The sequence below is a fragment of the Panthera pardus genome, unplaced genomic scaffold, assembly GCF_024362965.1.
Source record: "Panthera pardus isolate Hobbes unplaced genomic scaffold, ASM2436296v1 HiC_scaffold_10, whole genome shotgun sequence".
NCBI lineage: Eukaryota > Metazoa > Chordata > Mammalia > Carnivora > Felidae > Panthera > Panthera pardus.
In genome coordinates, this window is record NW_026526655.1 from 70,160,703 (window position 1) to 70,176,065 (window position 15,363).

General features: G+C 35.5%; 1 protein-coding gene across 7 annotated transcripts in view; it reads right to left on the reverse strand.

The window, feature by feature from the left end:
• The window catches only part of SLC4A10 (solute carrier family 4 member 10), a 294,893-nt gene that overhangs the window by 17,380 nt on the left and 262,150 nt on the right, over nt 1-15,363 (reverse strand). For all 7 annotated transcript variants that reach the window (XM_019457640.2, XM_019457673.2, XM_019457667.2 and 4 more), the window contains 4 exons: nt 12,191-12,442; nt 9,663-9,731; nt 4,253-4,426; nt 3,370-3,492 (listed from right to left, as the gene is read on the reverse strand). In XM_019457640.2, coding sequence (XP_019313185.1) covers nt 3,370-3,492; nt 4,253-4,426; nt 9,663-9,731; nt 12,191-12,442 — 618 coding nt within the window. The remainder of the gene's footprint in view (nt 1-3,369; nt 3,493-4,252; nt 4,427-9,662; nt 9,732-12,190; nt 12,443-15,363) is intronic.

Consider the following 15,363-nt stretch of genomic DNA (forward strand, 5'->3'; position numbering starts at 1 on the left):
CCATCTTTCCAGATCACAATCAAAGTTACTCAATTAATTTGAGCAATTGCAGAAATGCAGCATTTCTGGAGAACTTGTCCGTTTACCACCTGAATGCACAATTTCTTGGAAGACTGGGCCTTGGTATAAGATGCCACAGTAAGAAGATGAGATCCTTCAGTGGAGTCCATAGCCTCAAGAAAATGAAATACCGAGATCTGGGTGATCAAATAGAAAATCAACCAGAATTTAAGTTGGTTAACTCCTTCTTAAATCCTTCTTAAAATCTTCCCGTTCTCTATACTAATCATGCACGTTTAATAACTAATTCCAAGTTAGAAAGTGAACACCTTTAAACTTCCTTTTCTCTCTCCACTTGTTGGATGGAGAATTACCTTTCTTTGCATTGGTCAGAACTATATTTTAATATAATTAAATTATGAATTATTTCTTCACTGTATTACTGATTCTCTTGTTTCTTTCCATGCACTGAGATTCGCATGAAAGCATCATTATATTAATCTATTTGAGACTTTAAAGGTCTGTAAATCTGCCTGATTAATGTATTATTGCAAGGCATTTCCCCCACTTTTTCTCATACTCTGATCTGAAGGATCCAAGGACAAATTTGCCTCAATAAATCTTTAATCTATTTTTGTATCCTTTTGGAAGACATGGAATCTGAGAAATTTAGTAATATTTGATTACTTCTAAAATATTTATCTTCATAATCAAAAAATAGTAAACACCCATTGGAATACAGTGGGCCTATAATGTAAAATGGTTGGAAGCTTATTAAATAGGGTCTCTTTCTAGCTGACATTAATAAATTCCAAAATGGTATCTGGCACACATTTATACCACACCATATATATGCAGCTTCAGGAGAGGTTCTGAGCAGTGGAAATAAGGGAGAATCTAAACTTTTCTTTAAATGACAAAAGGAAAGAAAATTAAATATAATATATGTGATATATACATTATACAACTTTTCATTTTACAAAGTTCTAGAACAGCAAGGATGCTCCATGGTATGGTAAGGCCTAAGGGGTATGCTCTGAAAGAGATGATTATATGGCTGGGGCTGTTGCTAACTTTCTCTATGGAGGTAGTGGAGAGATTCGAAATCAAAGCAAGAAAGTAAAGCAAAACTACATTTAGAAGTTACTGCTTTAATATACTTAATATCATTCTCATTATCAGAAAGACTCAGAAAAAGCTCATGGTCAAAGAGTTTTATATTCAAAATCATCTTCTTTGGAATTTAAGCTTTTTTGGGTATTGTTTTCAAAAATAATTGCTGAATAATTTTAATTACATCAAGTATGGATAATTTAAGCCTTTTGAATTTTTATATTCCAGTGTCCATCTTATTTACATTTAATTTATACCAAATTCTGTCATATTTTTCTTGAATCCTATCTGAGAAGGAGGCCAAACCTTTACTTAAGCCCTAAAATGCAATATCATACTTAAGGCATTGTTTTTAAAAACCTTTCATAGTTAGGGGCACCTGGGTAGCTCAGTAGGTTAAGCACCTGACTCTTAATCTCAGTTCAGTCAGGTCATGACCTCATGGTTTGTGAGATCAAGCCCCCCATCTGGCTCTGTGCTAACAGTGCAGAGCCTGCTTGGGATTCTCTCTCTCCCTCTCTCTCTCTGCCCCTCCCTTGTTTGCACTCTTGTCTCTCTCTCTCTCTCAAAACAAATAAATACATTTAAAAAACAAATCTCTTATAATTAGGGGCACCTGGGTGGCTCAGTCGGTTAAGTATCCCACGTCAGCTCAGATCATGATCTCGCCCTATTTCAGACTCTGTGCTGACAGCTCAGAGCCTGGAGCCTGCTTCAGATTCTGTGTCTCCCTCTTTCTCTGCCCCTCCCCTTCTCATGCTCTGTCTCTCAAAAACAAATAAAGGTTTAAAAAAAATTTTTTTAATCTCTCATAAATAAGAACATATCAAAGAGAAAACTTAAGAAAAATGATAATTTTATAATATGATATTTCAATGTTGTATTAATATTACTAGAAGTATGATTTTAAGTATTCATTCTACATTATTTGGAAAAATTAAAATAATCATTCAAAATTAAGATACATCATTATGATCAATCTCTAAAGCGGGGATCCATTGTCAGCAATGGGAGACCATGGAAAAGCAGCCCATATTTGTAAAAACATCTGAGCAGAAATTTCATTAGACTTTGGGGCCTAGTCTGACTTTAACTAATGACTGAGGAAAAATTAAAACCACTGAAATGTTTGCAAACAAATTCCCCAAAGGAGAGAGGAATAAAACCTTGGCTTGAGAAATTATGCTGTAGATAGGAAACTGAGTACATTTACTGACTGCCTAGTAGAAGAAATGGTGGAAAAAATAATGCGCAATTCTTACCAAATATTTTCTTTCCAGATGAAAGAAATGGAAATTTTGTTCTTATGTTTTATAATCTATGGGCTCAATCATTCTGGTAGATAGTATACTGGTCATTTTTTTTTCATTTATACTCTGTAGTTTTTATAGAAAATATTTTTTTTAATATATGAAATTTATTGTCAAATTGGTTTCCACACAACACCCAGTGCTCATCCCAAAAGGTGCCCTCCTCAATACCCATCACCCACCCCCCATCAACCCTCAGTTTGTTCTCAGTTTTTAAGAGTCTCTTATGCTTTGGCTCTCTCCTATAGAAAATATTTTTAATGTTATGATTACTAGCCTAAAAAAGAGACCCAGACTTACATATGAACTTCAAATATGCCATAAAACTTAAAACAAATGGTCTTAACACATGAAACAGAATAGGATAAATCAGTAGTCCAAGGAAGTAATTAAATCCCAAAACTCTCTCAAATGACATTTACTCAATCTTAAATCACTTTGAAAGCAGGTCAGATCAGCATAAGCATTTAATCTATTTCAAAAAAAAACCCTAATTATATATTTTAATTAGAATTAGGATCTTTCCATTAAAACTTAGTTCCTTAGAAAAATACCAAGAGGACTAATATCTCTTTTTTTCCTTCTCACATATTCAACCAAAAAGCAGTCATTGCGGGACCATAACTTGGAAATAGTTAAGCATCAGTAAGGTTCTGCCATCCACAAGGGAGGGAATAGAAAAGCAAAGCTTACAATTTGGAGGATAATGAAGTACAAAGTGTTTGCTTATTTCACTAGGGTTTGGTTTTCTCATGTAAGGTTTGTGCTCAAGTTTCAAGTTTATGATTTTAAACATTAACCCTCCAAACATTAATAATCCCCCTGTGGTTGTTAGTAACTGCTAACTATCTAAATATAAACATGGGATAAATTTTGCAAAGAGCTGTTACTATGCAAGTGCTCCTTTTTTGTCTCTTGATAAGATACTGATTTTGCTCAGACTTACTTCTTTTTCAGCATCTTCTAGTTTCTTTTTCTTACTCTCGGGCATTAAATCATCCAACCAGCTGAGCTCCCGTTTTGTAAACAGAAAGTCCATCAATTTTCTCACAAATACCAGAGCTAACACCTGAAGTAAACAATAAGATAGTTTAAAACAGGGAAAAAATTAAAATGGGAGATGTAGCTTTGGTTCTTGATGGAAACAAGTCAATTTCAGTTAAGACTGAGATTAAAGTGGCACTTGAAGTCATGTGTGTATGAGACACTGTACCTTTGCATCCTTCAGTTCCTTTTCTTACCACATCCCCAGAATAACAGCCCTGATTTTGCCCAGTAAAGGAGTCTCTTAAAGAGGCCATTAAAAAAAAAAAAAAAAAAAAAAAAAAGAGCCCTACAAAATATATTGGATTGTTTCCTTTGATAGATGTAATTAATAATTTGCATTATTTTAATGAACATTAAACCATTCTTACCTGTGATGATATTTTAAATTATTTATAGTCACTCAAATTCAGTATTTGAATGCAGTATTTGAAATTTATATGCAATATTTCATAAAATTTAATTTTAAAATCCCCCTAGTTTTTCAGATTTGCTAGTGCTACATCTTTAATGCTACATTTTCAAAGTTTACATTTTTCTACCTAACTTCAATTAATTCAAACCACTGCGAATATTCAGGATGATAGAGACAAAACTAATATGAATCACTGAAATTCATGTATAATCTCAAACTCTATCTTAGTCACTAGTGTTAGTAACTCAAGTTTATGCCATGGTTTCCAATAATAGTTCAAAATGACTCTATTGTTCCAATTTCAGTTTTATGTGTTTCCAAAGCAGAAAATCAGAGGAGGAGAAAAAAAGTGGACTTAAAAGTTTCTTACCATCATGGGAAAGACAATAGCAGCTCTTGAAACTTTTATTATCCACAAAAGGCCAAGGCAACTCATCTGAATAACTGTGAAGAGATGGACTTTTCGAAGTGGCACATGCCTTAGGTATATAAAATCTGGCTGATGTTTTGCAGGCATCCAGAAGAGCTTTATTCTATCAAAGAACTAAAAGATAAACAGACTAAGTTTCTTTTTACAGACAACGATACAAGTAGGACAAGTAGATGTTCAATATGGTCCAAAATATGCTACATCTGGATCACACTTAAGTTGACCTCTGGGCATCAGGACAATGGGATTGCCATGCATACACTCTGAAACGCACAATTTCAGTTTCATAGCATTCCACATTTTCTTGAATATGGAGACAGGCTGTAACTTAGAAGAGTTTAAAAATATTAAAGTCAATGCTAAATGTTGCTACTTGGAAGAGTATAGCCTTGAGAGAAAAAAGAAAATCATCATCCTCTTTCTCATTATCACATCACAATTAGCTTGGGGATTCCTTGACTGCCATACTCTCTCCTCTCCTGAAAGAGCTCATCCATACCCAAGGTTCAAATTTCACATGCTTGTTAGAGACTTCTAGACCTAGGTCTCTACTTCAGCACTCTCGCTCTTGCTCTCTCTCTCCTGAGCTCTCGACCCAGATCCTGCTGCTGAGTAGGATGTTTTGATTCTGCTGTTTTGGCCTTGACACTTCGACCCCCAACAAGGTTTTGAGGTTGTCTTTAGAAACACAAACACCTTAGCCACAAAGACTTAACCTAGATGAATTACTGTTAATAAAGTATTTTCCAGAGCAAACTTTGTTAATTTGATTTCTTGATCAATTTCCTATAGTGCACGGTCAAACCATTTACAATTTTTTCAACCGTATTTTATTATTAGTTCTGTTTAAGTCTTACCACGAAGGTAGTCCAGTTATTTTTGGACTATATATTATTGTTACAATTTTGATTTTGAGACCATTTTTATGTACCAATGCAAAATTTCCCAATTCAAATTTTATATATGAAATTTTCACAAGAAGTTTAAATCTTCAATCACATTCTACTTACTAACATATTTTACTGCAGGTTAGTTTTATTCTATGTGGAGCGTTTTGTTTAATATTTCTCAGGCCAATTTTTGCAGTTTCCAATGTTTCCAACAAGAAGTGATTATTTAGAAAATGATGGTTTCAATCACTGTCAGTTCTTTCATACCATTTCTACAGTAATATCTATTATGCATCTTCAAAAGACTGATATTTGATCTTATCTTTTAGCTAATTTATGAAAAAATTGTAAGCAATTCTCATCAGGTATTCCAAAATTAATATGCCAAGCGACAAATACCCATGGAGTAAAATGTCAGGGCCAAACATCCTTTTTTTTTTTTAACCAAAACTTGCTATATATATATAATAAGAATCTCAAACTCAGCATAAACCCATCTTTTCTTCCATGTTCCTTGACTTATGGCACAGCATGACCTTTCTTCCCTCAGTCATCTAAACCAGAATCATATGTAGGTTAGTTCACCCACTGTTCAGGTATTTATTTATATTCATTAATACCTTCTAAAATCATTTATTGAAAACCTTCTATGCCAAGTACCAAGTGCTGAATTTCTTTTTCTTGGTTTATCCTTCTCCATATTGTCCCCAAACATTTCATTAGCTCTTATTTCTATCTCTTAAATATCTCTTTAAATTACATGTCATTAAAGAAAATTTGGTGATTGGTGGAGGTGGGAATAGGGAGGAAATAAAGTAAAATCTCTGGCTTATAACTGAATGTTTCAGTTTCGATAGAACTTGTTTTTCCCAGCTATCATTTCTCCATTTGTGAAGCTGTTATTGCATAAGTGTTCTTCAGTGTGTGGGTGCTTCCATTGTTATTGCTTAAATGGCACATTTGCTTTACTTTGGATTCCTGAAGTGTTGGAATGAATATAGATGTGGTTATATATCTGAGTATAGAAACAGCATTCATAAGAACACTGTGATCTGTTTTTTCTGCCATGTTGCACAGTGAGAAGCCTAGATAATATGTTTCATAATATTGCCAAACAGGTAGCATACAGGTTCCTTCAGCATATAGGGTAACTAAGTAACATGCTCCTGGAACTGTTGGTACCCAGCACATGCTTATTACTACTCAAGTAAAGATAATCATGACACATGTATCCTGAGTTTTGCATTTGGCTTTTATCTTGCCCTAATCTCAATATTCCATTCCCCCACCCAGTTAGCCCAAATAGGAATTTCAACTTCCTGAGTTCCGGGTTCACTTAAATTTTCACTAACGCTGTTCTCAGTGTGAGACCCTGCTTGCTGTTTCATTCGTGCTATTTAAAACTCATTTTACTTTTCTCATGGGCCTTTAATAAAGTTTTCCTCAATTTTCAATTGAGAGATTCACACCCCAAATAATTCCAAAACCTGACATTCTTGTTTAGTTCTAAACCTCATGGGTATAAAATCATGTGAGTGGAATTAGGAGGAAAAATCTGTTGAAACCTATCAAAATGATTTTACTTTGTTTCTTAAACTTCTGCTGCTGTATTTATGTGAGCCTGGGGCCTAATAATAAATACTTTTCACTTACAGATGAAATTAGTGCTCGTGGAACTTTTGCCAAAGGCAAAAAACAAACAAAAAAAACCACAAAAAACAGTAAAACAAATAAAACCTCCTCGGCACTCTTCCCTATCTGCGTTATCAAACCAATTCTTTCAAAATACATTTTTCATACATGAAATTATAAATGAGCAAGTTAAATCCAATTTGAGTAAAATTTAAATGCATAACACTTCTCAACTATTTCCCTCTCCCAGGTAAATTTCACCCAGTGTCAGGAAAAAACAGTCATAGTATCTATTTGGGATGTCCAGTGATCTTTCAATGACTTTGTATTGAAGTTTTGCCTCAGTTCTGACATCCAGTACTTTCCTAAGGCTGAATGCTTTTTCTTCTCTCAAAGTCAGAAACTGGTTAGTTGTTCATTCAGGAAGAGATTTCTGTACTGCCTGTCCTTCAGTGTCAAGAATTTAACTAAGCTATCCCCCATGGTATTATTGCCTTGGTATCCGTTCTGTTTGGCTAAGCAGCCTGTGGTCACCTGAATTGACAACTAGCCCCTCATGTAAACACATGCACCGGACTACAGCCGGCAGACTAACAAGCAAATGTAAGTTTCTGAGATGGCTCCCCGAAATGTCCTTACAATAAATACTCTCCCCTAACTCCCACAGCCTTCCCCTTGTGTGCTCCTTAGAAAAGACCCCCATGGGGCTTCCCAAAACCCTGCTCTTTTTATTTGAATTGATCAATCAGCCTTAGACCAGGAACCCCAAAGCACTTTATCCACATATCCAAATAAAGGCATGTGGCCCAGGTCTTGATTCTTTCTCTGTCTGTACTCTGCCTTGACTTCCTCATGTGGTCCCTTCAGGTGTGCCAGGTACTTCCTCCAGGACCTGTGAGTGATGAATTACCTATTTCAATTTCTCTTGTAGTCTACCGTTGAACCACGGCTTGCCATCCAGCACCCTGTGCTCCATTAACATGTGTGAAATTTGACAAAATCATAATAACCAGGTGACCTTTCTTTCATGTATTTGAACAGCAATGCGACTAGTAGTGTCATAGGAAAAGCAGCAATTTATGTATTCCTTTTGGCCAACAAAAAATAGATTTATTTTCAATAAATAGCCCTCAGAATTCGTCTCCTTTCAAGAAAACTTTAGTGCTTCAGATCAATAATGTTAAGTTATAAGACAAGATTATTCAAAGGTAAATTTAAGTAGAAATCTGCCTCTGTCCTTGTGTGGCATTCTTCCCTGTGTCTCTCTGTGTCCTCTCTTCTTAGAAGGATGCCAGTCACTGGATTTAGGGTGAAAATGAGCTCATTTTGAGTTCCAAAACTAATCCATCTCCAAGACTCTATCTTTAAATAAGGTCACATCCTGAGTTTCCAAGCGGGCGTGAATTTGGGGGAAGCACTATTCAAACCATTATAGTATCATAAGCATGAATAATTTGCTAAGCACCTCCGCAAAGATTTACAATACAGTTGTGGTCATTTTAAAATGTGTCCACAAATTCTTCCACACTAGTCTCTTCAAGAGATGGGGTCTAATTTCCCTCCACGTGTGCAAGCTGGATATAATGACTCACCCCTAACATATAAGAAAAAAGTGGAAGTGACCATGTGTGACTTTGGCAACTAAGCCAAAAGGCACAGTGACTCCACCCTCCCTCTCTTTCGGGTTGCTCACGCTGATGGAAGTTAGCTTCCGGGTCATGAGGGCACTTGAGTCTCCTGTGGAGAGGCCTGTGTGGCAAAACAACAACAGCAACAACAACAAACAAACAAACCTGGGGCATCCTGCCAAAAGCCAGGGAGAGGCTGATGCCTTTTCCCACAGCCGTGTGATCAGCCATCTCAGACCCTGGTCCTCCAGTCCTATTCAAGCTTTCAGATGCCTGCAGACCTTGTCCATATTCTGACAGGAACCAAATGAGACACCTGGAGCTAGAACCACCCGGCTAATCTACTCCCAAATTCATAACCCGCACAAAATGTGAGATAATAAGTGTTTGTCGTTTAAAGCCACTAAGTGAACTGTAATCTGTTATGCAGCAATAGAAAATTCGTATAATTACACTGATTTAACCAATACTTAAACAACTAAGTTTTCCTTTGTACCTTGAAATTGCCTTACCCTGTACCTTTACTTTTAGTTTTAATTTTTTTAAAAAAGAATCCTATAACTATAATTGTAATAACGATAGAAACACAAGCATAAAAGGAAAAGAATCACCCAGGGTCTCACTACCCTAATAAATTGTTTTTATTTATCTACCTTCCTTTTTGGTCCATTCACACTCACAGCTTTATAAACCTATGGTAGGTACAGCTTGTTTTCCTACTTTTTTGCTTTGGATTATTAAGCCATAAGCATTTTTATCATGTTCCTTTTATGGCCATCATAATTACCAATTTTAAATGACTGTACCATAGACCACTTAATTATTTTACTGCTGATGGATAGTTGGGTTATTTCCAATATTTTGATAGTATGTGTTACAATGAACATCTTTGTGCATACAGTTCTTTTCTGTTCCATACACACGATTACAGTAGCAAAGATTAAAAGCTTTTGGATATATTTTGAAATATACTGTCATTACTTTTCTAAGAGGGTTGTAAAGTCTAAACCTTATACAGTTTTAACATAACTTATGGTAAACAAAAGTACCTTAAAGTTAGGAACCAGGTTGAAGAAATTTAATTGTGGTCTGAAAGCTGATCGTCAGATGATGTCATTTTCTTAGCTATCACATGATTTAGCATGAATCGACCCAAGATAAGTCATCACAGATGTGCATCATTTACTGAAAGCAATTTACCTGAATTCCCTTTAGAGATGAAGCACCCATATAAAGAAACACCCCATATAGCACGGGCATGGGAATAAACTGTAAAAGAACAATTAGAAAAAAGATACAAGTTATGTTCAAATAACTGCTCATGCTGTTTTTCGCTTACCAAAGAAAAACACAGAAAAATATTTTAGAAGCAATAGTGGGCCAAGTCAGAAGACTCAGGTTCAAATCCCCACTCTAGCACTTTTTTAGCTGCATAATCTTAGGTCAGTTACTTAAGCTCTCTGTGCCCTAGCTTCCCCACATATATCTAAAGAGGGATGGGGATAATAGGGTTGTTATGAGTATTTAATAGGCCAAAGCCTAAAAAAGTACATTTATAATACATAATAAACAATAAATATTAACTATTATTATTGTACTACTATAGGGAAATTTGAATTTTGCCTCACAATGATAAGATAATGATTTTTATGTGACCACATGAATATAACTATACAAACAGGACAAAATAAAACAGATGACAGTTGTTTTTAATCTACCTGGAGGGGAAAAAAAAGGTATGTGTTCAATGAAAACTTTGATATTTTCTGTACCAGAGTGCTGAGACTATTTCAGGCACAGGAATATTTAAGATGGTGAAAATTTTTGTTACCATTTGAAGAGAAAAAACAAGACTAAATTTACTGAAAAGAGAACTACATTTATCTGGAAATAATTTAGGTGAATATTAGATATATTTTATAAAGTTATATTTATTTTTATAAAGTTTATGTTTATATTATGTAACTTTATATTTATAAAGTTAATTGGTCAGAAACATGAAAGCAATCTTGATATAAGCCTATTCTATTTATAAACTGTCTAATTTTCTGTCATAGAGATAGTGAAATTTGGTATCAACAGTGTGTAGTGAAATTTGCTATAGTTTTTTTCAATTTTTACCATTGTTTTAAATAAATACAAGTGTTACTTTAGTCTTTACCAGTTCTGAGCTGGAGTAGCACTTCCAAATGAATCTGATGCAGGTTATTATAGTAGTTTAGACAAATGTAATTATTTATGCCATTGAAATGTTTTCTCCAGGGGCACCTGGGTAGCTCAGTCAGTTAAGCATTGGACTTTGGTTCAGGTCATGATTTAGCAAAGATTCATGAGTTCAAGCCCCCTGTTGGGCTCTGTGCTGACAGCTCAGAGTCTGGAGTCTGCTTCAGATTCTGTGTCTTCCTCTTTCTCTGTCCCTCCCCTGCTCTCGCTCACTTACTCTCTCTCAAAAATAAGTAAACATTAAAATAATTGAAATGTGTTCTCCAATTACATAGTTTTAAATGAGGAAACTTTTTAAAAAGTAATTTCTATGTAAAAGTTAAGATATGTGTTAACCAGGCTAATACAGATATTTATTTATAAATAAATATAGTAGCTTTGGAAACTATGACTCAGAATATGCTTTTAAAATAATGTAATTTAATTCCCTTCCTCGTCTTTTCTCCATTTAATTTTTGGGTTGGTTAAGGTTATTTGATAAAGCTTATCTGTAACTATACACTGAAGTGTTCAATGGATGGTTTATGTTCACAGTATTGAAAGATTTAGGCTTCAAACATTCTCTTACACTGATTTCTAAATATGACAACTAAAATGAAGTTTTATTTGCATAATAAAGTAATAAGAAAGAAAAAAAGATATTGGGATTAAAGATGAAGAATGGAGCTAACATCTAGATGTTCTTACATTATGCCAGATATTTGCAAGCATGTGAACTGTTCAATTTTTCTCTTTTTCCTGGACTAGCTCAGCATAATTCTAGTTCTATAGTTACTTATATAACATAGAAATGAATTCTTACAAATGTACTTGCAAAAAATGATAAATATAAGTAAACTTGTATAAATGACTGAAGGATTCCATCAAAATTTTCAAAGTACAGGCAAATAAAATGAGCTATAATTTAAAATATAATTGACATACCTTGGTAATATCTGCCAAAATTCTATGCCAAAATAATTACTCTTTAACGCTTTTCAAAATGGATTCAATTATTTTAAATGTGAAAAAATAAGTACATACAATAGTGATGTCCATGTAGTAGTTTCATGTAACATTTAATACACAAAACTGCGTATGTGGCCATGACCATTACATTGCTCATCTCTGTACCTCTATTTTGCACTAGGTAATGTTAATTGCAAATACATCGGACAAGAAAATAGAGACTTTATTTCATGTAGGCCTACAGTGAACTCAAGTCAGAAATTAGTTAGAAATGAGTGACCTGTCCCCATAACTTGGTAACTGTTTCAAAATTATGATAATAATTTACACATCAAACTTTACTTTGCCAGACTAAATTTCTTATGTTTTTAAGGATTCTGAAATATAGCCCATAACTTCCCGTTAAGAAGTTGTATAAACATGGTAAAGAAATTTATCATTTGTATCACGTGTCATACAATATTTGCAAATTGTTGGCTTAGCTTCAAGTGAGATTTCTTAAACAATAATAAATATATTCTGCCCTCTCTCAACTTCATAAAGGTAGACTTAATTACCTTCAGAATACTGGTCATGAAGACTGATGAACCCATAAGAATAAAAATCATAAGCCCAGTAACCCTTTGCTCCCGGATGCCAAGAAACTTGGGCTGTTCTCCTGGAGCTGAACATTCTGATTCCAGTTTTAAGCTGTTGACATGAGTGATGGACAGGACAGTGGCAGCCACAAACCATGGCAGGCCCATGATGGAGCACACCCCTAGCATGACAGCCACCATCAATAGATCCAGATGGTACCCGCAACCTTTCTGTGGAAAGAAAAGAGGATTCTCACAGAAACTGAACTTAGCATAGAGACAAATGATACCACCACCATGAAACCATAAGAATAGGAAAGAGAGATTACCTTGAGTCTTAGACAACTGATTCTAAAATGCAAAACAAGTTAAAGATAAAAAGGTAACAGTGTGAAAACATATAATCCACTTAAAGAAAAGCTGCAAATGCTCCATTTACAATTATGATTATAGTGACTTCTATCTACTTTAATAGGTTTAATGTATTACTGGGTTAATATTATGTTAGTTTCCATTCTATTTCTGTTGTATAAAGTCATTATTAAATACAGTCACTTCTCTTAGTTTCCTTAAGTAGGCAAGTTGAATCACAATTCGTATATCTACTCATTTGTGATTAATTCATACCAAAAAATTACTGAACACCATATACCAGGCATCAGGTAGAAAACAGAAAACAAAGTAAGGATTGTATCAACAACAACACTCAGAATGGCCTGTGAATAGAAATTACTTCCCGACAATGCTTAAGAAGCCCTTCACATCAGATCTCCTAAACAGAAACTCTTCTCAAACATTCTGTGTCCAATTGCCTTCTTTTGTCTCAATGGGAGGGTGTCTCAATGTCTTACTGGGAAAAATAATATCATGGAATCTAAGCTTCCTTATATTTACCTATTTTTATTCTAATACAGCTTTTATTCTCTATCTTATTCTCATCTGTTTCAGTTTCAGCACCAGAAATATTTGGCCCCTCCCTAAAATGAAAGTTTTTGTGTTTTCTACCTCTCTGTGATCCTGCTCCACTCTCACTGACCTCCAGGTGTTGCAAACTTCCATGCTTTCTAGGACCAGGCAGGAAACATAACTGAGGAAACAGGTGCAGGAGGCATGTGGAGTGGAGATGCAGGGAAGTAAGACAGCTCTCTAGGACAGGGTGAGTGGCTGAGGGCAGGTGGGGAAGAGCAAGCAGCGTTTCCCTCGCCCTCCCCCCACCATAGGAAATCATCAGCAAAAAGCCTCAGAGGTAGCGAATGGCTTGGCCTACTTTACGCTCCAACTATTAATGACTACTTCATGAAAGGTAGTATGATAAAGTGGTTAACGGCTTAGATTCTGGAGATAGGTGGCCCGGGATCAAATGCTGGCTCAACCAATGCCCCTGGACAAATCATTTAACCTCTTGTGCCTCTGTTTCCCTATCTGAAAAAGGATGATGGTGATAACAGGAGGCACCCCTTTGGGTTGTTGTGAGAATTAAATTGTTTAACTTTGAAAATCATTTAGAACAATGTCTAATATACACTAAGCATTCAGTAAATGTTAGGGACTATTATATTCTGGCAATTGAACAATAATTTTTTATTTGTACTCATTTGTTTCAAGGCTCCTCAATAAAATTACATGTTTCTTAAGGGCAGGTCACTTATATAATTTCTCAATATTTCCTGTAGTTTTTTTTTTTTTTAAGATTTATTTATTTTTGAGAGAGAGAGCACAAGCCGGTTAGGGGCAGAGAGGGAGAGGGACAGAAGATCCAAAGTGAGCTCTGCACTGACAGCAGCGAGCTCGAAGTGATACAGGGCTGGAACTCATGAGCTAGAGCCTTGAGATCATGACCTGAGCCAAAGTCAGACGCTCAACAGACTCAGCCACCCAGGTGCCCCTTTCCTGTAGTTTTTAACACAATCATTGGCACACAAGAAGCAATCAATAAGGAACAGATTGGCTTTTTTAGAGGGAAATATGCATACTTAAACCATGATAGAATTGGGTTTAATAAGTATAATTTAAAATAAATATAGCCATTAAGTTTGTTACTATGAATATGAGCAGAAATTACCAATTCTTCTAGAGGAATAATTTTGGCCTTTTTTTTTTTAACCAGGCAGTTTTACCAAACTGCAAGCAGTTTCTAGTTAATATGAAAGCTCCTATAGCCAGGAGTGTGAAATATGCTGAGTATTTGTTGCATACTCGTCCTGGTGGTGTTTTCTTTCTGCTATTTTGTTTTGTTAATCATTCTATTAAGAGAAACACACTTAAAGTCAATTGCACTTCCTTTTCTTTCTGTCTACCCCTACGAAATGATAAAAGTGCAGGAGACGACAGTGAGGAGAAAATGGCAGATATCCACATAAGGACATTTTCCTCCTGTGCTGTCACCACGACAGTGGCAACCTGGCTTAGCTGTAGCAATGTTCCAGCTCACAAGAATGCCTAAATTCAAATTCCCTCGTGAATAGGACTCTAGAAACTTTTTTTTTTTTTTTTTTGCAGGTAACTCAGGAAAGATTTTTATTACTAAGAGCTGGGACACCGGAAGAGAAACACTCTGGTGTCACCTTAACCAAAACAGCATTGGAAGAAGCTTCACCAGAGCCACACTATGGTCTTCTAGTCCAATGAACAATTTGGAAGATGTAGCCACATAGAATAGAACTCAAATTTTGGTCCCTTTAAAGGACCATGTCTTAACCAGTTAGAGGAGCGTTTTGTCCTAGGGACTCTGGAGTGAGAAGGATGTAGAAAGCAAAGGACCTAGCTCTGCCTCTGAGGGAGTATAGTGTGAATGGTGCCCCCTGGGCTGTTTTGCAAAGTTAAGGTACTGCTAAGAGAATGGAAGAAGTGCTAACAGCCATGAGATAAACATCAGAGGAGGGCAGGGGACAGGGGCTTTGAGATTCTCACTTGCGCATGCGTTTTTTGGCACATCCTAGGCTTTCCCAGGGTTCATGTTCACTATGGCTTAATAATACAAGGAAGGCCTTCTTCATGATAGTGATTTCCTATAGCTCTTACTTAGGGTTTTACAAATATGATACAAATATAAACAGTGCAATTCTGGATTGCAGGAAGCAGACAAAATAATGGTTTCAGAGTGAATAATTTCATTTTTAAATTTAGAAAGCTAGTTTTGTAAAACACAAGTA